General features: G+C 37.4%; 1 protein-coding gene across 1 annotated transcript; it reads right to left on the bottom strand.

Moving 5' to 3' along the window:
* Positions 1-15,369: 15,369 nt before the first annotated feature.
* LOC134656236 (uncharacterized) lies at positions 15,370-22,351 on the bottom strand. Its single transcript, XM_063511738.1, has 5 exons — positions 21,660-22,351; positions 19,561-19,867; positions 17,800-17,896; positions 16,417-16,527; positions 15,370-15,579 (listed from the first exon to the last, which is right to left on the bottom strand). Exons 1-5 carry the CDS (start codon positions 22,111-22,113, stop codon positions 15,394-15,396), a joined length of 1,155 nt encoding a protein of 384 aa, XP_063367808.1. The 5' UTR covers positions 22,114-22,351; the 3' UTR covers positions 15,370-15,393.
* Between the last annotated feature and the right edge of the window lie 2,442 nt (positions 22,352-24,793).

The following is a 24,793-nucleotide window of genomic DNA, read 5'->3' on the forward strand; positions in this document are numbered from 1 at the left end:
CTGCAAGTGTTATTTATACGTCATCATTTCCTAGCAGCTTGATTAAACGTCAAATAACACTTGGTGCATCAAATGCATAACCCGTTATTACGGTCAGAATACGCTTCTATGACTACTAAAATAAGTTGTCATAATTACAATACAGTAATGTATGAAACAAAAGTAATAAATAACAGTATCAGTGAATATTAATATAATATATCAAGCCAGACTAAGGCTAAGTGTTTGTGTAATATGTAAGGAGCCGAAAATTGGCGCAGCGGAGCCATTCCATAAAGCCTATTAACTTGAACCCATTGCGGCGGGCATCATTTGTGTAAAGGAATCCGCAATAAGGAAGATAACGTTAACATTTTTAAGGTGCAGTTAGGGTTACCAGATGACAGGAATTTTCCTGACATGTCAGGAATTTTGGCCTTTTGTCAGGAATGGGGACGGAACACGAAAATGTCAGGATTTTTTGAATTGATAGACTTTATTATATAGTACCTTTTTATTTACTTAAATTAATCAATTAATCAAAAACATTGTAAAAAAATAATAAATAGATCCACTCAACTTATCAATAACGTCATAATTATTAATTACTTAACAAATCTTTAATCAAGCATACATATACATGACGCGCTCGGCTCAATCGGATGGCCATCGCTAACGGCTAGAGACCCCCGTCGTCGTCGTGAAAAATATGAATGTCAGGAAAAATATTCGGAAATCAGGAATTTTGTCAGGAAATTCTAAATTTGTATCTGGTAACCCTACGTGCAGTGGGTTCAGCCAGGTCATTTAAAAAAAAATATGTCTGCGGTAAATACAATTTAGCGGTCCCATATAGGTTTTGCAACTCGAATCCGAAATGTATGGGAATAACCGCGGATCCGGATCCGGGTCCGGATAATTTCATACATTTCGGATCCGGGTTGCAAACCCTAGTCCCATAGAAATTAGCGGCATCACATAAGCCGGAATGTATGATGTTTCATCCAATCCAATTTTTTTTCGCGATTTCGGAATTGGTCCCATAATAAAAGTTGTTCAGCTAGCAGAGTATGGCTGGTGGCTAAAATTTCACCCTGTATAACAAACATGAGCTTCTGTATTTAGACACCTACCTAATCAAGTTACTAAACATAGTTTAATAATTTAATTTCACCTGTAGCATTTAAATTACAAAGTCTTATGTCGACGTGGTTGTTATAAATTGGCAATATCGAATACCATAACTTGAATATCTATTAGGGTCAATTTCTGAACACGATTTTTTTTCTGTCCGTGATGAAAATCGCGGGTTAGCATCAGATAATACTTACCATTTTTTTTTTACATAAAGAAGTCACACTTTCACACCGAGTTCCATATGAATTCACTGATTAATTGGTTTTTAGAGTACACTTAAAAATACCTAAAGGCTCAAATTACTGCTCCCGTGCCCTGTCCGGAATCTACTTTTGAGCATAATGAAAAATCCTACGAAAAATTCTACATTAGTATCACTAATTTAGTGTCAAATACTTAAACTAGATGATATTTACTATCACTGAGCACATACACTATTAACTTAATTGTGGTAAATAACTCGTGATCGATGTTTAAATTTTGTCCGAGCGCGCGAGTACAATTTCGTCGGCAAAACTCACAGGGCTCTGACAGCCGACGTCTGTATTTGAACCGCCTCGTGTCCCGCCTCACCTGTACTGGCAGTATTCGGCTGTCTTTCAAAGCAAACGGATGTACGTCAAGCCGTGGCGTGTTTGAGCAAATCGCGTAAGTATTTCGGAATCCGGGTGGGCGACAATTTTTTTCTAATTTCGATGCCCCTTATAAATTTTATTTTCCAGATAGCTTTTCAATAACAATTGTCATATTTAGGAGCCCTTTATGTATCTTTATGTAAGCGATAACATAACAGTTTGGTCAAACACGATTTAAATTTTTGGCGAATTTTTTTATTACGAATTCTAATTTCCGTGCCCTAATTCCCATAGCAAATTTACCTAAAATAGCTGATTAAGTGGCACGGGAATTAGAAAGTATTACATTTATTGTCAACAAATCTTTTATTGGGGGCACTTTAAGTTAATTGGCAATGTTTACGTCATATTATTATTACATTTATGTATATTGGCATTGAATATATATTATATGTAATAATAATATGACGTATATCTTTCTATTTTGCATTTAAGGAAATCTTAAAGAATGCACAAAAATTTGTGAACGGTTTTTTAGTATAAGTACTATAGTACATACAGGGTGGACCCGAATAACCCGGGCAATTTTAATACGTAAGGTAAGGTGGGGTAAGACGACACCGGGGTAAGACTATCACTTGTATGGAATCCTTGTACTGTTAGTCTTGCCCCACCTTACCTTATTCATTGATCATATTATAAAATTAAAATATTATATAAACATAAAACTATTTCTGGAATTATTACATATTATAATACCTGTACCTAAGGTTACATGAAACAAAATGAATCAAATTTGCAATGTTTTTTTTTTGTAAATTTGACAGCTGACAGCGTATACCGTATAAAGTTTAAATATCTGGGAGACCGAGCTTTGCTTGGAAAACATATACCTACCTAAAAACTCAAAAATGCGCGTTTTCCCAGAGATAACACCTAGCTAGATCGATTTTTCACCCCAAAAAACCCTCATATATGATCAAATTTCATTCGAAATCGTTAGAGCCGTTTCCGAGATCCCCGAAATATATACAAGAATTGCTCGTTTAATAGATTAGTTGTTATAAATTAGCTTTTCTAATACAAGAAAAAATAAATATATATCCTATTCTTACTATATTATAAATGCGAAAGTATCTCTGTCTGTCTGTCTGTTATCTCGTCACGCTTAAACCGCTGAACCAATATCATCTTGATGATATTTGGCATGGAGATAGTTTGAGACCCGGGGAAGGACAAAGGATCTGGGGGCACGGCAGTGCCGCCGCCAAGTCGAGCAAAACAAAGTGGCACGGCCGTACCATCAAATCTCAATAACATTCTATCAAAATAACATTTAATGCACTTTACAATCCCTTAGTTTTGTCACTGACACAATCACTCACGATCATCATTATTTTAAGGTACTTCTAGCATACCCAAATTTGAAACGTAATTTGGTTTTAGCTTTTTAAGCCAATAAAAATCTAATAATACTGCAATATTAGTCACGTTCTAAAGATCTAATAACTGCATAAATAAGTTTGTAATCCCATAGAAATATATGCGATAACAACGTTACCTTTTAGTTCTTACAATTAGTAGGGAAAGTAAAGGTACACTACGACGTACGATGTGAGTATGAATAAAGATGTGTATACATAGTATCAGTATGGTATGGGTATGATTACCTGAAAAGAAGGACAGCCTACAAAAAGAGATGGGATCCTATCAAAAACATTACATGTAAAAAGATGCAAGTCTCGCAACGCAGTTCTTCTACTACAAAAAAGTTTTGAGATGTAATGGGAAACCAAGTCGGTTATTTTAGTCAGTGCCAGGGGGTATTAAAATCGTAATACTATTAGATACCTTATTAGGGTTCCGTAGCCAAATGGCAAAAAACGGAACCCTTATGGATTCGTCATGTCTGTCTGTCTGTGATAGTCTTACCCCACCTTACCTCATATGTGGTCAAACAATTTTTTGTGTTATGAATTTATGAAGGCAGCATATTCGATTTCTTCAGATTAACTTACACAATAACTTCTTCTCACTGTGCCCCTATTTACTTATTTCTTAGTATCATTTCCTATACGGCCATATACCAGATCATACACCTTGTACCTATCTACATGCAGATACATCATGACACTTTTTAATTTAATGAATAGTTTTGTATGTATGTATGTATGTAAGTAGGTATTGTTTTGAAATATGTACATTTTACTAAGAAAGAGAGATTAGTTGCCATTAAAATCAAGGAAACGATTAGTCAAATACGTAGTTTTTAGTGTATCATACTTTCGTAGATTTGTGGTCCGAAACTAAAATTAAAGAAGGTAAATATGTTCGATGCCGCTTCAGTATGGTTAAAGCACATTATTGTAGATTAAAATATACATAAATAATAGTTTTAACTACCAAAATAAGTTAAGAAAACAATTCCTGTGCCATGTTCTAATTTCCGTGCTAGTAAAATCTAATTCCCATGGACACACTAATTCCCGTGCCCTGACCAAAATTTTAAATTGAAATAACTTTTATAGTTTTATGAATATTTTTACCCCATAAGAAAATTAATGTTTATTATATTTTTTATCAAATTATCAGCATAATTTTTTTTGTGTAATGTTAGTATTTCAAAATTCCATGGGAATTAGACAAAAATGCTCGTTTGGTGAAATTGACCCATTAATACAAATTGCGTATTCAGTGATTACTTGCATAGTTTTGCAACTACAACTATTTTCAATAATAATTTGGTATTTTCGTAAAGTATCATTATTCAACGGAAAATATCGAAAATTTGATGTCAGCGCCGTATAAAAACTGAATAAGAAGATTAAATCCCGGTATCTACTGGCATTCAATATCGTTTTTATTAACAAAGTTTGCGAGCACCTGTCGAGACGCTATTGCTCCTTGCCGATCCCACTTGAAACTTTCTACTTCCATTTTAATATTTTTAATTTCTAATGGATCTGACCTTCACTCAACAAATACTTCCTCCGCGTTTTAATTTAAAACTCGGTATTGTTTGTTCTTAATATCACAAATTTAGTCGCTTCATTTTTCCTTCGAACAATTGACTTAAGTATACCTACTGGAAATCCGTCGCGAAAGGAAGGCGACACCGCCTTCGCAAATTATCAAAGGTAAGTTATTCGAGAAACTTTATTGTTACAGTAAAGGAAGAACTCCAACAAAATTGTGTGTTCTTGAGTAACAGAGAATAAAAAATATGATTTCTCTTTAGGGCTCTACGCGTATTTATGCAGATTGTGCGGAGCTTGAACGTCTTCGTTCAAATCCTCAATTTCTAAACACTTATAAAATATATATTTTTTTAATTAATCGGACAAATTGGATTGCTTTCCTGTAATCCATTATTATAGCTGGTCAACCAAATCTTGTCAGTAAAAAAAGGCACGAAATTCAAATTTTCTATGAGACGATATCCCTTCGCGCCTACCTTTTTCAAATTTGCCGCCTTTTTCTACTGTCAAGATCTGGTTGACCGAGTATATAAAGATTTTTTAATCGAGTAGTTTTGACGAGCACCTTGTTCTACCACAGATAAAATTAAGTAAATGCATTTATTTTGTAACTTATTAAACAGGCTAGCTTTGGTCAAAAATTTGGAGGTGTCGCTGACGTGAAAGTAATAAAAATTTTTTTTTGAAAAAAGTTATTGTATTTTTTTTTCTTTTTTGTATGGCAATATATCCTATAGTTAATTTCATATCTTTGTTATAATATGTCTTTACTATGTGCACATTATACGTGACGCACGTCAAAATCGGCTTGCTAGAAAAAAAAATTGAATAAAGATCATATTCCGTTTTTTATTTTTTATTTTTAAAACTATAAACTTTTGGGGGCTCAAATTTTGCATACTTATTATCAATACAAAGCCACATCATCGAAAAAAATTACAAGCCAAAACTAGCTGGGGGTAGATTCACTTAGCTTCTCCTGCCATGGCCTTTACTATAAATATCAAATTGCAACGTGTAAAAGGCTGAAGCGAACAATATAAAATACGCTGCCGTACCTACGCCGTATCGCAAATTACGAAGGCAATCTGTTAGGACTTGTTAATAAGCTCCCAAAGACGCCATCATAAATTTCCAGAGACAACAGAAATTTAATATCGACGCGAAAGATGTAATTTTACGTGAAAGTTTTGCAATAGATAGCTAACTTTGACTCATTGGAACTCCCGTTTTGGGTAGAGTTACTGAGTGCTACTTTCCACGTAAATCAATATGCTTTGAGTGAACAATACGAGTTCCATTGAGTCATCACTGGCTGGGACTAAACGTCAAATTTGCTCTTCGTATTTAAATACGGAAAATAAATTAGTATAATGTAGAAAATAAGAAAATATTGTGATAAATGGAAGCATCATATTGTAATTAAAGTGGACAAGTGTTATTATAAGTTTTCATGTAACATAAGAAGCAAAATATTGACGACAAAAAACAAACAACAGGCTTGAGGCAACACTGGCTGGGACTAAACGTCAAATTTGCTCTTCGTATTTAAATACGGAAAATAAATTAGTATAATGTAGAAAATAAGAAAATATTGTGATAAATGGAAGCATCATATTGTAATTAAAGTGGACAAGTGTTATTATAAGTTTTCATGTAACATAAGAAGCAAAATATTGACGACAAAAAACAAGGCAACTGTCAACGAATGTAACGGTTAAAATTTAAACTTGCACCGCATTTGCCTGTATTTCTACGAGGATATTTACAGATGAGTATTGTTTTCATAATTTATAAGCCCAGTTGTAGTTTATTTATCCAGAATTACTAGTTGCCATACTTCCTTTTGTGCTACCTGTTACATGTTTTGAGGAGCACTTTGTGTGTAATATGACAGGATTTTAACATATCAATATATCATAATTCCTTATTAAGTCACCTTAAAAACAATTAAATCTTACCCTGTGGTGATCAGTTAACTTGTACGACAGTGAATAATAAAGTTTATTGTATGAAATCTTACATAGAAAATCACGTCAGTGGATTCATGTTTACATTATTCTAGTCACTATATTCTGTTAAAAGCATTGCAATTCATTCATTTCTCTGGCTCAGATATCTTACATTATGAATATGTTTACAGCAAAAACTACTAAAATGACTACACGCAGAGATGTCCTGGTGGCCAAAGTGCAACAACTACAGAAAGACCTCAAAGAAGCCAATGAGTTGAATAAAAAACTCCTTCAAGAACAGGAAGAGAGTGAACAGCAATTTGAGAGTGTTGTTCGAACAAATACTACTCTCAAAACTCAGCTTGCAAATCAGGATGTCGAATTTGAAGACATGCAAGGGCAGCGGGATGAACTTCAGGTTGCCGTTGACCGATTCCAGCAATGCCAGGAGATACACGAGCAGGCATTGCAACGCATTCAGGACCTGGAACAGCAGCTGGAGGAGTCGGAAGCAAAAAATACATGCAAGTATTGCGCAGGCCAGTCCGGACCTCCCGACAACAATTTAAGTATTTTTGCTGAACTTAATAGTTTTGAAGTAGATTTAGTTAATGACAGCACATCAATGTTAGGAACTGTAGGTTCGACAAGTTCTGTGCCGATAGAGGGCAGGAGTGATTATAATAAAATTACACTGAACGGATCCAAGAAAATTAAAAATTATTTAAAACTAAGTAGATTCATAAAGAGATCAAAACTTTTACTAAAACGCCACAAGTCAGTATTCAAGGCACTGCAATCTAAATGTAATAGTGTCGCCTTATGTGATGAACTTCTACGCTGTCAATATCAACTAGACCAGACAGTAGAAGAATTGAATTACCGCTCCGATGAATTAAGAAAATTAGAATCGAAGTTAAAAGATCTCAATAATAGAGACGAGCTATCAAGTAAAGCATTACAGGAATACATAGCCTTTATGAATAATGTTCTAGAACCGGGCAGCGGCTACCCTCTGCGCATGGACTCGCCGCGGCCCCCGCCACGCCCCGCCGCGCCGGAGTCGCCCGCGCTGCGCGCCGTCCTGGCCGCGCCGGGCTCGCCCGCGCTGCGCGCCCTGTTCGCGTCGCGCGCCTCCCTCGCGCCCGAGCCGCGCCGCGACCCCGAGCCCGCCCCCAGCCTCGCGGACCCGGCGCCTCGGCCCCCACCATCGCCGTCGAGCCTCGTCGAGCTAGCTCCATCGCGGCCGGGCCTCGGCGAGCCGACTCCCTCGCTGCCGGGCTTCGTCGAGCCGGCTCCGTCGCCGCCGAGCCTTGTCAAGCTGGCTCTGTCGCTGCTGACCTTTGTCGAGCCCGCTCCGACGTCGCCGCCCTTCGTCGAGCCTGCACCATCGCCGCCTCGCCTCCCCTCGCCGGCACCGTCGCCGCCTCGCCTCGCCGCGCCGGCAGCCCCGCCGCCGCGCCCCGCGCCCGCCCCCGCGCGCACCGCCCCCGCGCGCACCGCCCTGTACTCGGACGAGGGGGGCGCCGGCCTGGGCGCGCTGCTGGCGGAGCGCTTGTCGCGGGGCGTCATCAACAACTGTCACCCGGGGGCCTCCGTCGGTCGTCTGGTCGATTGTATTGCCGCGGGCGAGTTTGACCGCGACTCGACGCTCGTAGTCTTCTTAGGGAATAGTGTCGACTGTACTAAGCGAGATATCTTAAAATTATCCGCTACGCTCTCGGCGATTGACCGGGGCGGGGTTGCAAAAATAATTATTTGTGCGCTCCCATATAGAATGTCGAGCGAGGTCAATAGGAGGGTGTTTCGTTACAATTCTTTGTTGTACAACCTTTCCTTGTACAGTAGTACGATTTCGTATTTTGATACGAATAAATTTGTAGACGATTTTGTTATGCCCCATAAAAGAACCTACCTCCCGAGAAGATGTCTAGTACGGTGTGCTAATCTGTTAGCATATAATATTGAAGACCCCGTCGTGGCTAGCCCGGCGTCTAGTAGCCTTAAGTCGCCTAATAATATTGTACGCCTTGGTAGTGTAGGTTTTGAGATGGAGCCGCCTGGTGATATGAATTTAAACTAATCGCTCCGACAACGTGTGCACCGGCCGGCTCCGTTCCTATTGATCGCTGCGATGCTAGTATGATTAGTAAAACCAATTTATTGAACTTGGTTCACCAAAATATCCAAGGATTTACCTGTAAGGAACTCGAAATTGATCTGTTTTTACAGTCCACGAATGTTGACATTCTCTGTGTAACTGAGCACTGGCTTAAAGGTCATGAATTTATGTTTAACTTCAATAATCATAGTATAGTAAGTTCTTTTTTTAGGAAATCTTGCAACCGCGGCGGGTCATTGATAATGGTTAAACATAATTTAAAAAGTAAGGAGCGTAGAGACATTGTTGACATGTCTGTGGAACGCCATATAGAACTTTCCTGCGTTGAGTTGGAACAATTTATAATCATATGCGTGTACAGACCCCCATCGGCAGACTATAACTTATTCGAATCGGTCATAGATGAAGTGCTTAGTGCTGTTTTTAGAAGTCAGAAAATTATAATTGTATGTGGTGATTTTAACATTAATTTGCTAGAAAAATCGCCATTATGTGGAAGGTTACTAAATACTTTTAAGTCCTTCAATTTAGTCAATTTATTTTGTGAACCTACTAGAATCACGGCAACCAGTGCTACATGTATAGATAACATCTTCAGTAACCAGGATGCGATTTGTAAATCTGTTATAAATACCCTAAGTTCTGACCACTGTGGAGTAAAAGCCTCGTTCAGCGGGAAAATTGAGGAAATTCCACAAGACACTATGTGCAGACCGATTTCCGAAAGGCGTTTGGAGTTATTCAATCGAAATATCAAGAGAAGATTATGTTATCTTTCATGTACCCAGGATAACCCTGACTGTTTGAGCTCAGAGTTGTTTAACTGTATTAAAAAGGAATTTGATGCCTGTTTCATTCCAAAGAAGTTGCAGGGCAAGATCAAGACTAAATTTAGCGACTGGGCTACGCCGGATATTCACGAGAAGAGACGCCAACTCTATGATTTATATGATTTGAGAACAACAGATAAAAGGCCGGAATTTCTAGAGTACGTAAAGAATTTTTCAAAATCTTTTAAGATGATGTGTGTCGCCGCTAAAGCTGATTATTTGTCCAAAAAGATTCTAAATTCCAGCGATAAAGTTAAAACTGTATGGCAAGTAATCAACAACGAAACTGGAAAACGTAAAATGAAGGATCCGCATTACAACCTACGAATCGCTGACACTTTAGTAAGTTCCGACCGTGAAGTGGCAGATCATTTCGAGCAGTTTTTCTCGAATATACCGGTAGAAACAACAAAGTCACTTAATTCATCGCCAGAGGTCGCTGAAGAAATTCTGAAGACAACCGTAGCGGAATGTACAGAAATGTTCACATTTTCTTATGTCACTCCGAATATAGTTCTTAAAACTTTCAGATCATTAAACTTAAAGAAAACGGAAGATCTCTGGGGATTATCAGTAAAAGTATTACATTCTATTGTAGAATCGATCGCACCATATTTAGCCGGGATTTTCAACAGATGCATTGATACTGGAATTTTTCCAGATATTATGAAACACAGCAAAATTATCCCACTGTTTAAATCTGGAACGAGAACAGACCCCACCAACTTTAGACCAATTTCTATACTACCGGCGTTAAGCAAAGTTTTCGAGAAACTTATTCTTAATCAACTTTTGTCTCATTTTAACAGAAATAAATTGCTTGACAATAATCAATTTGGTTTTACCCGAGGTCGGTCAACTACTGACGCCGGTGCGGTACTTCTAAAACACATCTTTGACGCTTGGGAAAAAGCTCAAGATGCTGTTGGAATTTTCTGTGATCTATCAAAGGCATTTGATTGCGTTGATCACGAGAATTTAAGAAGAAAATTATGCCGCTATGGGATAAAAGCTACTGCCCTTGATCTTGTTTCTTCGTACCTTTCGGATAGAACTCAGCGAGTAGTTATCAATGGAGCTCAATCGGCGGGGTCTCCAGTAGCTCTTGGAGTGCCTCAAGGTTCCATTCTTGGTCCCTTTCTGTTTTTGGTATACATTAATGATCTACCAAAACTAGTGCAAGATAGACATGATATAGTGTTATTTGCAGATGACACGTCTCTTATATTTAAAGTAGACAGGAAGGAAAACAGCTTCGACAACATTAACGATGCACTTTCCACCATAGTAGACTGGTTTACGGCAAATAACTTACTTTTGAATGCCAAGAAAACCAAGTGCATCAAATTTACGCTGCCGAACGTCAAGCAGGTAAACAACAGCAATATTAAAATAAAAGGTAATACGCTGGAATTCGAAGATCGAACGGTTTTCCTTGGAGTCACTTTAGACGCAAAACTGCAGTGGCATGCACATATAGCCACTCTAGCCGGCAAACTTAGTTCTGCTGCCTATGCAGTGAGGCGAATCAGACAGCTGACAAACGTAGAGACGGCCAGGCTGGTATACTTTAGCTACTTCCACAGTGTTATGTCGTATGGAATCCTGTTGTGGGGAAAAGCGGCAGACATTCAGACAATATTTGTGCTGCAAAAACGAGCTGTACGTTCTATCTATGGACTGGGCGCTCGAGCATCCCTGAGAGAGAAATTCAAAGAAGTGAACATTCTTACCCTTGCATCTCAATACATACTTGAGAATATTATGTATGTTCGGAAAAACGTCTACGAATTTAAGCTTAACAGTGATATCCATAACTATAACACTAGAAACAAACATAAACTTTCTGTGCCCGCCCACCGCCTCCGTAAGGTTAGTACGTCTTTCGTCGGGAACTGTACACGTTTTTATAACAAAGTTCCCACTGATATAGCGAATTTACCACTTAACAAATTTAAGTCACACATTAAGCGCTCCTTGTTGAGTAAGGCGTACTACACTGTAAATGATTTTATAGATGATAGAGATGCCTTTAAGCCGGCAGCTTGATTTCGATAGTATAATAAGAGTTAATATGTATTGTTTTTCTTTTCTTTTTTTTTTCTTTTCATTGTGAATTAATCATGCTAGTCTCCAGTAGAATTGACACATGAGACCATCATGTTCTCGATTAATTAGGTATATTGTTTATATTGCTTAATTTAATTTTAGTTTTTGACACTTGGAGACCTTATACATCTCTAAGTTTTAATTTTATTTTTAATTTGTTTGTACATATTTATATTTTTAATGATTCTGACACTTGAGAGACCTATACATCTCTTAGTCAATATAGGGCATTTTGCTTAGTAATTATGTGAAGATATACCGTTTTTCATGTAACATACAAGAACAAAATGTTGTGTCTCACAGCTATACGTTATTACAATTTAAATATTAATATGGCCCGGCAGCTTGAATATGTCATGCTCGCTTAAAAGTCTTTGCTTACGGTGGCGTTGTTGATCGGGTCGCCACTTTCCCGAATGAAGGTTGAGAGAGGCGATGGCTGAGATACGCGTCATACTCGTGAACGGGTGCTGTTTGTGGAGACTGGTCTATTTAAGCTAACACGAGCTATTATATTTAGTAACTTTATTTTTGAGTATAATTACATGGACACACCTCATTCGGTTCTCGTATGCTATTTTATTTTTACTATCATTTTCTTTAATTTAATGAATGTTTTAATTAGGTATACAGGATTTTGACTCTTGGAGACCCTATACATCTCTAAGGATAATTTGATTAACTACTATATATTTTAATCTTTTAGTTATGATGACACTTAGAGACATTTACATCTCTAAATAATTTTAGATTATAGTTTTTGTATCTTTGTGTTTTTTTTTTTTTTCAATACTATTGTTATTGCGTTTTCTGTAATTCGACATTTAGAGGCTTTATACATCTCTATGTTAGTTTGATTTGATATTTACGGCTTAGTTGTATTTTATAATTATTGATGTGTTTTTTTTTTTGCTGTATGTAAATTCCATATTGACGTGTAAAAGTGCCCTTGTGGCCTATTTGCTGAATAAATGTTGATATTTGATATTTGATATTTGATATAGAGAAATATAATAAGAATAGAGTGCTCACTCCATACATCAGTTTTGGTACCAAAAAGACTATTATTTTCGTAATCGTCATCTAGCATCGAGTAGCGGAATCGTCAGTACCGTTACTTTATACTAGATGTCTCGCGAGTCGCGACTGACGAAAATTGTTTTGAACAACAATTGACAACTAATATTAAAGCAGGAGTTGAGAATAGAGTTCCGGCTACTCCGGTTATATAATTAGCTGAAAATTGTTGAGCATTAGACTTTTGGGCCGGTGCAACATCTATTGTCAAGTAGCAGTACTGATAATTCCGCTACTTGATGCTAGATGTCTTTTTGGTACCAAAACTGATGTATGGAGTGAGCACTCTATGTATTTTTTTCTCTATGATTGAGTTTAGTTCCTGACGCAATTTACCTGGTAACCGTGGCAAGTTATGCTTGCCAATTTATGTGTCTCGCGTCCTGTACGTACTGTGGTTGAAGGTCTGCAATTCAGCACAATGCAATATCACGCCAACGTTACACAATCGACCTAGTCCCGGACTAAGCGCTAGGCTAGGACTGTGGTTATACACGACAATGCAATATAAATACTCTTGATTGCACACCTCAATACAGACAACAATACAGTGAATTCAGCAACTCAAGTAGAGGTAAACAAGAAGTGGTCTTATCGCTAAAAAGCGATCTCTTTCGGCTACTGTTAGGTAGTGGAAATTAATTAATTTATGTCATCAAATCAAAAGAAATCTAGCACAAAATATACTCCTAACATAACAATATAAGTACATTACAAATAAAATAAAATACATACCTAAAAATATTTTGAATTTGTATCTAGTTGCAGAATCTGAATTGCTTGAGATAACGATCTGGAACCCCTTAAAGGGCACAATAAGGAAAAAATGACGCCGCAACAATATAATGTTTTTGTATTAATTTTCTTATGCAGAATTTTTAGGACTATGAAATGGCAATGAGGTTTGAATTGATGATTTTTTATTGGTCCCTTAAAGGTCACCCGGGTCGAGCGAGCTTCTAAATCTAATTTGGTCAGAGGAATTAGGTAGGCGCAAAAAATGCATGAGTTCAAAACTCTGTCATGGATATTAATAAAAAAATAAAACGTTTAATTCAAAATAATTTAATTTTGGATTTTGGCATCAGACTCTCTATGACAAAATAAGGTTATTTGTTATTATTAGTAGAAATAGGCCTCATCGTATCGGTGAACACATGTGCCCGATTCAGATTCAACGACATGTTACGGCTTTGATCTTATTTCCTACGAAGCAGATTGCTAACGCTGATTGGTGCAACCGAAATGAAGTGAAACTGCGAGCTGCGTTAATCGTGAAGGTCGTATCAAAACTAGTTCAAAATCATAACAAACTGTAAAATTAGAATTGACCTCAATGCCTAGAATAGCCTAGAAACTGGTCAATAAAGCCAACTCAGCCGCCCCTCTGGTAGAACACGGCAAACACCGAATAAGTCATCCGCGCCACCTGGATATGAAAAATTAAATGGAAAATTGAGAATTAATTGAAGCTTAAGGTAACGCAAATTTTTACCATCGGGCAAATTGTCGTATCGAATTGCTCGAACGCTAAATTAATACGATTTATGTGTACCTAGTTATTGGCAGAGTAAATGAGAAATATGAGATAGTAGATTATATTACTCAATGAAATCGACCGCATGTTATCTATTTATATCTTTCTGTTGTAAATATAATTGACGAACATCATACCTAAGTACGTTTAATTTTTTTTTTTAATAAGACCGAAGTATCGTATGCAGCACTAAAAAAAGACTTATTTTATTATAATAAGTACCTAAAAAGTTCTTAAACATTGCTGAACCCGGGCCATAATTTCGTTTGTAATATACCTATTAGTACACAACCTAAGTTTTTAAAATATTCATATATTCTTGTGCAAATTTGAAGCAAACTGTTCATAATTGTGGCTTTCTTTTGCATAAGTAAATGGGAAAGAAGTAAATTATTGAATAAGTCAGTAAACTGGGTAGGTATGTTGCGAAGTTCGTACTTGAAAACTAAAGTTTCTAAAAGGTTGCGTAATTGAGAAAAGCTTCAATTACCTACACATAAATAAAACTTGCCTTGCTTAATATTTTAAGAATAATTATTATTTGTAACATATTCAAAATATACATATTGATATTGAATAAATATATTGATGAGCTAGCGGTAAGGTGTGCGACTTTCAAAACCTAAGGTTTAGAACCAAGCTCGTACTAATTGAAATGAGCAATGAGTTTCTTGAAATATCCTGAATTGGTTCATGCTTTGTTCGTAATACTGAAGCACAAAGGTGACAAAGTGACGCAGTAGTAGCAACAACAATATATATCTAATACTGTCACTTACACACAGGTCAGTTAACTTAGTGCTTAATATATTATTATAGAGTAGAGTAACTTTTCGGGGCTATAACCGCGAAAATCGAAGTTCGCAAATTGCTGGCATTTTTCTCTGTCACTCTAATTACGCCTTCACTGGAGTAAAAGAGAAAGATTCCCGCAATTTGCGAATTTCGGTTTTCGCGGTATAGCCCCTCTGACTGCGTTGGTGGAGTGAAAATAGTGATATTGAGCTCAACGATATGCACATGCAGATGCACGGGTTGCGACGCGCGACATCGCGTCACTTCACTCTCGTTACTTAATTAAAACAACACAGAATTTATGTATATCTCACCGATACAAAAGTGCTGTAGGACAGATCCTGTATACCGAAGGCTTTAAAGACGAGCGGTTTCTGCGCCTGCGCGCACGCAATCAGCACGAGGCGGCGTATGTCGCGGCGCGGGCGCCTCGCCGCGCACATGTGCCAGCCGCAGTAGAACACGGCGGGCGACAGGAGGGAAGCCTGCGGGGAAAATCAGCTGTGAAAAATCACACAAGGGCCACGGAACATTTGTTTTGGGGTCTCTATTGTTTCCCAAAAAGTTGTAAGTCATAATGTATTGTTAGCCCGCATTTTCGTTAGTCATAATTGGTTTGGTTCGGAAACGCGTCACTTTTCAGGATTGCCATAAAACAAACCTAACCTAACCTATCTATAGGATAACCTTACGAAAATCCTGAAAAGTTAACGGTTTCAGTTTTATGACTATTATGACAAACAATACATTAGACTTTAAACTTTCTGGGAAACAAAGGGACCCTTTTGTTTTGTTTTTAATGCGGCAGGCGGCGTTTCGTGGCCGAGGTGTCATACGCACTCCGTGTCAATCGTTCGCTCCGTGGTCAAGCTTTACTAATAACCGCGTGCGATCGTAACATAATCAATAAAAAAATCATAATAAATTTTAAAATCTCAATCATACTAAACATTTGTATAAAGTATAAACAAAACTTCCGTGAGACTCAGACATATTAAATAAATGAAAACGGGTCGCAGTACAATTACAAACATGTCGAGCGAATTTCGAATATAAAACATGAGTGAGCGCGAACAAGTAACTCCGTACGAAATCAACAAATATTTAATTTTTTAACTTTACTGTTAACGCCGCAACCTGATCCCGGCTTATCCCGCAGAATATCTTATATGTACAGTCACGCTCCGTGATTGTTACGCCATTTAGGGTTCTAGCTAAATTGGACATGCCATAGCGTAAGTATGGAGTAACCAATTTAACTAGGACCCTAAATGGCATAACAATCGCGGAGCGTGACGGTACATATTACATATATTATTTACCTGATAAGTGATCTCGCCTGCGTTCCAGAGATTAAGAGCGAGCAAATAGAACAGAGTTCCCACGAACGTGTACGTCATGAATGCATTAGTGAGATCCATGTGTGGGGATAACTAGAAAAGGGAAAACATTTCATTTTTAAATTTCAAATTCAACACCTTTTTAACTTCACTAGTAACTAACTACTTATAACTAACAATGTGTTATTTTGTGTTTCCATGTATACATTTATTCTGAGGTTATGCAATAAGGAGGATTTCTATTGTATTGTATTGTAATGTTATAAATCTTAGTTTGTACCGTAGTATGTACCTACCTACAGTCACGCTCCGTGATTGGTATGCCATTTAGGGTTCTAGCTAAATTGGACGTGTGTGGAATAGCGTAATGGAATGTCCAATTTAGCTAGGACCCTAAATGGCACAATAATCGCGGAGCGTGATGGTACAAGTAGGTAAGTAGTTTAAAATCGTATGCATTTGCCAGTGAAATAATGTGCGTGTATTAGAATTCTATTAAATCGACTAGATTAAAAACTTTCGACACGAAATCCAGGTGACAGTAAGGTAAACGTACTAGTCGACATGCTAATGTGGGCAAATATAGATGACACCACAGAACATATTAAAGAGGTTAGAACGGCTATCGCGCGCAGTTAGTATCGGAACCGGTGTCGCCGCTCGTTCCTCTCCACATTTCCACATTTCTCGCGCAACGGTAGTAAAAACTTGTGTGCCTGGTGAATGGATACGCCTCCTTTAGACAGATTTGATGTCTGGCTTCTTAATCTGAACGTTATTGTGGCGCAAAAGGCATGTTTACGTTTTTCGGTCAGCGCGGGCGAGTACTAGCATGCGAGCGTTTGCCACGGCCGGCGACACCGCACCGGCGGCGACACGTACCCTGCTCGCATCGCCATTCTACTTGTTCTGTGGATGACACCCAGCCGTCACCTCTATTGACAATGACTTAAGTTTCAAGATGACATGTACTGGGACCGCGTCGAGCACCAGTACGTTTACCTTACTATAATTTGGCACCATTGAGTGTTGGCGGAGCCTGAAAGTTAAGTGTTAAGGTCAGTCCATTTCCAACCGCAGCTGCACTACTGTTCATTTTACTATGGAAATTGACAGTAACAGCGACGCGTTCAGTACCAGTGTAGTGCTGCGGTCAGAAATGAAATGTTACCCTTACATAGCTTGTATGCTTCTCGAATTTGGGAACATATATAATCATTCCTTTTAACTAATCCAAAACTTTGGGGTTATAAAGTGGGCAATAGAGTGTGACCCAAAAAATGTATTTTTGTCATAAAGTTTTTCACTTTATTTCCAAGTCTATACCTAAGTAGGTCTATATAGGTATCTTTTTGTTGGACTTACCGCCAAACGCAGCAAAAGCAATACTGCAAACGCAGAGCTTTCACACACTTGAAGGGACATTATTGTTCCGAATATCCGATTGATTTCGTCGGCGAGACTAAAAAACAGAATTGTTAAAATTGGGCGTTTTCTAAAATAAATATCGAAAACCTGATTCTCACAGATCCTGGTGTTTTTGGGTTCTTTCAACTCAGAATCACTAGCATATTCAATTCTGATGATAAAATAAACTGTCCCAAAAATTTGTATGAAAATTGTACGTTCCACTACGTCACGCAGATACAAGTGATTTTTTTTTTCATACTAAAACGTGACGTAATGGAATGGACATTTTGGGACATCTTTTTTTAATGGCGGGATGAAGAATTCTGTCGATTCTGAGTTGAGCCCAAGAACGTCCAGATTTGAAAGAATCAGGTTTTCAATATTTATTTTAGAAAACGCCCAAAATTACGTCTCATTCATAAGTACGTAGGTAAAAATTCAATAAAAGGGTTTATAAATGGGATTAAGGTCCCTCCTATTTCTAGTTTTGTTCTATCTATAGGATTTGGCTTAAAGAGTTAGCATCAGGGTCGTAAAATTAGAAAAATAAAAACAATAATTTGACACCATTAGTTGGATAAACCCGTTCAAGCACCATGTGTTTAATGAGAAGCTTCGACCGGCCAACCTTATTGAAAAAAAAACTATAAATTAATTCAAAAATCTATTTTCACCTCAGCAGCTCGAACAAAGGTACTTTGCTACTTAAAAACAGTGAGCAAAATCGCATTCTGCTCACTGAGTGAGACAAAATGAGCAAAACGCGACTTTGTTCACTGTTTTTAAGTAGCAAAGTACCCTTGTTCGAGCAGTTGAGGTGAAAATTTAATTGTTGGTATATCTTAAGAAAACATGAGTGAATAGAGGTAAGTGATGAAGAAGGAATACATTTTTCGGGTTCTCTAATATGTTCTCACTGCTGAGGTGAAAAGTTTTGTGAACTACACAGATCAAAGTTATTTACATCTCGTGCGCTTTTGAGTCCCTTACTACGCTCAAGATTCTAAATTAGATTCACGAGCGTAGCGAGTCGTAGCGTATCTTTTGCTTGCACGGGACTCAAAATAAGCACTCGAAGAAATATCAAACTTTGATCTCTTGTTGTACAAATAACTATTGTCTTGAATTAAGAAATCCATCGTCTGAAGAGTATAGTATAGTTGTTAGCTGTAGGTAGATTCCGCCAATTAATAATTCAGAGAAAAAGATGAGGGACGATTGAAATACGACTTTTGATCTTGCTTAAACTTGAAATGAATTTTTAAAAATTCTTTTGGTCCCTAAATTACGATATTTTGGGGTGACCAGCGGTAGTCTAGTGGTCAGGATGTTATCCTTATCCGCGTTAACTGAAGACTCCGGTTGGATTCCGGCCTAGGCCATCGTCGGGCTTGATCACTTTTGTGGCTCCTCTACACGATGGGCCAGCGCCGGCCACTCCAAGGGACGCAGTCATACGGCAGAATGAGATGGCAATATCACTTTCTCCCTCTAACGCATAAATGCGTCCCTTGGAGTGGCCGGAGCTGGCCCATCGTGTAGAGGAGCCATTACATATGTACTTATATGACATCTGATTTATGACATTGTTTATGAACATGAACATCTTCGTTTAATAGGGTACCAGCGGTATCTACTGTTGACCTCCCTACTAGTTACCACAGGTAACAACTTGGTGGTAACTAGTGGGATAACCCTTTTAAACCAACAACTTACTACATTAGCCTTTGATGCATCTTGATTCCCTCCAAACAGCCAATCCACAGTTTTTCCTCGGCATCCTCCTTCCTCATCGTCACTAAATCACCATCAAACTCCTCCCTAATCCTCTCGAAGTGACGTCGGAGGGTGACAAATTTGTACGCGATGCAGATGAGGTGCGCGATGGGAATGCAGTCCACGGACATCATGGGTAGCATCATGTATAGCCATGTGACGTAAAAGAATACGCGGAAGATGGCAGCTATCACTGTGGGGTCTTCGTACGCGGGCCAGTAGGTCACCACAGTGTAGAACGGGGCACCTATACAGTTATAAATAATACAAATATACATATACTTAATAAAAGGGACCGCGTAATCTCTGTTTTTATATTCCGAATACTAAAATGGCAGTTACATTTTCTAAGCAATTGGGCAATCTAAGTGTAATTTTAGTGTATAGAATACGAAAACAGAGCTAGGTGGGTAATGTGGAAGGTATGTAGTTGTTATCTTATAGTTTCGGGAGCCCTTGCGCACTTCGATCCATAGCGATCTTTTGTGCAATAGGCTACATGACTAATTTTTTTTTATGGTATCAATAGATCGGGTTTGTTTTTAGGATCAAGTGTCTATATGGGACCCATTGCATTAAAGTTACACAAAAGTCAGAAATTGTAGTCAAAGTCCGTCAGTCGCACTTCACTCGCGAAACGCCCTATACAAAACGGCCAGAGGCCGTGACGTCATCGCCCACGTTGTAGTATGGACAAAACAAGAAAATTGCGTTTTTGTCGGTGAAATATTGCGTTTATGTATATAGTTGCTATACAATATTTTTTTTTTGGTGAAATGTAAGGAATCGAATGGTACCCTTACTTTTATCGTTTTTGGAAGTTAAAAAAAACTTAAATTTTGAAACTTTCAGGTCCTGTATTTTTGTAATTTTTCAATATTTTATTTTATTATCCACATTATTGTGATAAATTGCTCGTTTGCTATCTATTTTACTAGATTTTGTTATAAAATTCAACATGTGTCAACATCCCTATTGCCCCCGTACAGCCCCCGTAAGAATGATCCTTTAACTACTCAAGGTATGTAGTTAATCGTTAACTATAAATAGGAGTGACGAGGCAATCAATTATTTATTTTTTACAGATTTAACTGTCGCTGATTATTTTCGTCTTTCATAAATAAATGATATTACTTTATTAAATTAAGTTTACGGTTACACTCACGTATTTTAGTTGAGTGAATTGAAATTGATTTAGGCAATCAAATGTTAGTATCATACTACTTCGTGATTCATAAATCACGCGAGTTCAAACTCCATGATTTCAACCTAGTTAGGTACATTGAAAATGAAAAAAAAAATGAAAAAATGAAAATATTTATTTACATTAATAAATGTTACATAACAAGGTAACAGGTTGGGACTCCCTATTAAGTATATTATACCTGTATCAGGAAGCCCCGCTCCTCCGTAGCAACAAGTTGTAGATTTAAGAAATATTTAACTAGCATACAGAAAGAAAACTTAAGCTAATAGTACAATTTATTTTAACTTTGTGTGTGTGTGTGTGTGTGTGTGTGTACGTGTGTGTGTGTGTGTGTCTAGGTATATGACTGTGTGTCAGATCGTGTGAGTGCAAGTGAATATGTTGAACTTTTCGGAACTTCTTATACAATAGGTAGGTACTGTAAAGCATAATATCGTATTTTAAAAACTGGTAAGTACTTAAGAATTTAAGTTAATTAAATAATACCAACTTAGTATATCAGAGCCTCTGTCTCGTAATAGTTAAGTATTTTAAGCCATTCAGTTAGTGTTTTTTTACATTTGTACAGTTGCAGATTATATATATTTAATACTTTGTTTATTTTATTGTACACATATGCAGATTGCGCCCCGAATTGTCTCTTAGCAAATACAGATTTTGTAGTTGAAAGGGGAGCAACATTATGTTTTCTTCTACGATTTTGCAGCTCCGGGTTAAATGGTAATGTTTTATGTAGGTAGTCGATTTCCCCGTATGCCAGCCCTCTCCATCTTGTGAATAAGAGTGGGGAGAGAGACGGTGTCAAATGCAAACATTGTGTTTAGGTACATACCTTCGACGATCGACTTTCTCGTGCTTTCAACTCCATAAGCTCCGAGTGACAAATAAACCGTTACTACATAAAACAAAATCCCGTATTTCACTTTCCAGTACTGCTTCTTCATAACATTATCCTCCTCCAAATGTTCGCCAAGAGCCCCCATCTCAGAGTTTAATTTTCTTATAGACACTTTGTGGTACAAGAAAAGATACGTTTTAGTGAGTACGATATTATGAATAGCCGCGAACATGACAGCCGAGTTTTTTTCCACCGAGGGAAATGAACCGAATACGGCCGCGACGTTTTCCAGAAAAATCATCACAGCGTAAATTGAAAAAGAAATAAAGCGGTACAATTTGAACGGGATTGTTTCATGATTTATGTCTTCGTACCAGTAATTCCCGCACCCTGCATAGTACACGAATTTGCAGCAATCTTTTAACAAAAACTTGGTCCGCAGAGACATTTTTGAGGCAATAATTTCACGTATTTAATCGGAAATACGTTCGTTTCTGGTCAGAATTTGCGGGAGAATAAAATAACACAAAAATACCAATTATTTTAATTCCTCCACAAGTGTCGAATTTGGTGAATAAAATATTTATTGGACAACTCGAATATAAATTACGATAAACGAAAATTAAGAAAGTTTGTTGTCAGTGTTCGCGCCGAGCGTTCATTAATTATGGACTGTTAATTAATTGTACGCGCGGTGCCATTAATATTTAAAATAAATTATAACACCTGACAATTACGATCACGTCATAAGTATAGTAGGCGTTATGTGTAATGTTATTGGAAAAAGTTGTACCTAAGGAAAGGTAAAACAGATCAAGTGGTATTGAAAACTTGTAAGTAATGAACGGAACTATTTCTTAATATTATTTGCTCGTCATGCCGATGCTGAATCGCTGAGAAAGCTGCTTACAGTTGTCAAAGTTATGACGGAACTCAATTTTAGTCAGTTCGGAGTATGTAGTTGGAACAAAGTTATTTAGTTAGGAGCAGTTTCATGCTATCAGAAACAAGAAGCACAAATCAAATACATTACTTGCAATTTTGAGCATTTTATAGGTACCAACCATCCCGATTTCAACGTCATCTTACTCTTAGTAAGATCTCATAATGCGATCTATGAGAAATCTATAAAACTTGGTAGGGTAAGTGTGGTAGGCCCTTGTAAGAAGAACCTAAAGGATTTTTTCTAAATTGTATAAAAAATATTATTGTTTTCTTACAATCATGTGTGGATCAGGCTAGATGGAAGCCGCTTGGTATTTTACTTACTCAACGTAGTTAAAAAGAAACAGAAATGCTGAATAAGGAATAATAAGGAAAAGAAAAGGCAAAATACCGGGACACCGCGAGGAAGATGATGATGCTGAGTAAGGATTTTTGTAAAATTAAAATACCCAATGCGAAAAGTTCGGTTCTGCACCCAATACGTTCCCAATGTCATTTTGACACATCAAATACACATTCCAGAATCAGGCACTTGTATCGAAGTCTGCATATCCTATGAGACCCTCGCGTCACCCCTGCCTACCTTAAAGTGCCCTTGACGGTGCAACGCCCTTCTCAGTAAAGCTGTGACCATTAGGGTCAACAACACAACCACTAAAGGCTCAGTTTGAATAACCATTGACTGTATATGATGTCTAAGTTTAAGAAAAAAATTGTGCTCCTGAGTTTAACAAATGAAAATATTTACTTATGCTTCCAATTAGGCATAGGTATACAAAGGCCAGACAAGATGGCGCTTTACGGCGTCATATGATTTGTGGTAACTGAAATTTTGTCAACCACCAGAGTTATAGCATTATGAAGGCAGCACCAGCTTAAAAGTAGGTAGCTTTTAAATTCAAAACACAACATTTTCTTAAACATTACACATAAATAAATCTTGGGTTTGAAGTTTGCGTAGAATCAAGAGCACACCGCGATCTCATGCGTCTCACACTCGGTGCCATACATCAACAAAAATTCCTTCTTAAATAAATCTTGATAAATGTGACAAAAAGTGACAAAGAATAAGGGCCCATCCTCAAAAATATCGAGTGGGAGCGTCAGCGAGCATTCGACTCTGAAAGTTGCCCGCTAATTTAACTTTGAAATGACCTTTTCGCAACTTTTCTCTATTGACAGGGAAATGTTGGTTTTTGCGAAATTTAAAAACTTATTTCAGTCGATTCCTTCGTGAAAACTGAACAGAGCAAACAAATGTAACTGCATTTTGCTTTTAACTTGCCTCTAGAAACTTTGTCGTGGACTTTATTAATAACATAAAATGTTAAGTGATTTAATTTTGTAGGACGATTCGAGGGAACCATACAATTTCGACTGTACCTAACCGTGGGTACATAGTTAAGAGATAGGTAATCATTTCCTACACTCCTACTTCCTTGCATACAAACTTCTATGCAGACGTCTCTGAAAACTCGTAATAATACGACTATAAGAATGTTTTGCTTATGCAAAATCATATACATGCTTGAATATAACATGCTTAGGTACTGAAATGTAAATAAAACGGGTACTTACAGATGATAGAATAAATTGCATACTACTCGTGACTCATTTTTGTCAGCCGAAAGATGTCCACTGCTAGGCCTTCCTCAAAGATTTTCAAAACATATATCCCATGCTGCCGTCATATAACTGTTATCTGCGATCTTGATTGTCCCAAATTTGGTTCTTTGGTACATGGTCACCACTCAACCAACTTTCCTGCCCTAGCAACCGTCGGTTTTATGATTAACTTAGACTAATTACATACATGCTCTAATAGTTACTAAGAGAAGACTCGTTTATGTCCAAGATAATAATAATGGGTATTTAGAAACCATGTTACCAGTTTCCAGTTCCTAATTAAGTATTCATTCATGCTTTGCTCGCACGTTCTATCTCAATAGAGACCATCCTCGAAATTATAAATTATGCATATTAGTTAAAATTAACATCTCTTTCTTCTAAATTATACAGTTGTTTTGTAAGTTGAGCAATTTGTTTGACGCACAGTATTTGTTCACGTATTTCACGCTGAGATTGCTAGCTGCATTGAAAGCGAGTATACCTACATGTATACATCAAAAAAATGCAGGATATACGGATAGCCCCGCAAAAAATATCAATATCATTTTGCTGCT

This window comes from Cydia amplana, chromosome 18 (genome assembly GCF_948474715.1).
Source record: "Cydia amplana chromosome 18, ilCydAmpl1.1, whole genome shotgun sequence".
Classification (NCBI taxonomy): Eukaryota; Metazoa; Arthropoda; class Insecta; order Lepidoptera; family Tortricidae; genus Cydia; species Cydia amplana.

Coding starts and splice junctions, on each gene's coding strand:
- LOC134656236 (XM_063511738.1), bottom strand. CDS start 22,113: ATGTCTCTGCGGACCAAGTTTTTGTTAAAAGATTGCTGCAAATTCGTG. Junction 19,868..21,659: donor GAGAAAGTCGATCGTCGAAG/GTATGTACCTAA, acceptor ATAACTGTATAG/GTGCCCCGTTCTACACTGTG. Junction 15,580..16,416: donor CAGGCGAGATCACTTATCAG/GTAAATAATATA, acceptor TTTTCCCCGCAG/GCTTCCCTCCTGTCGCCCGC.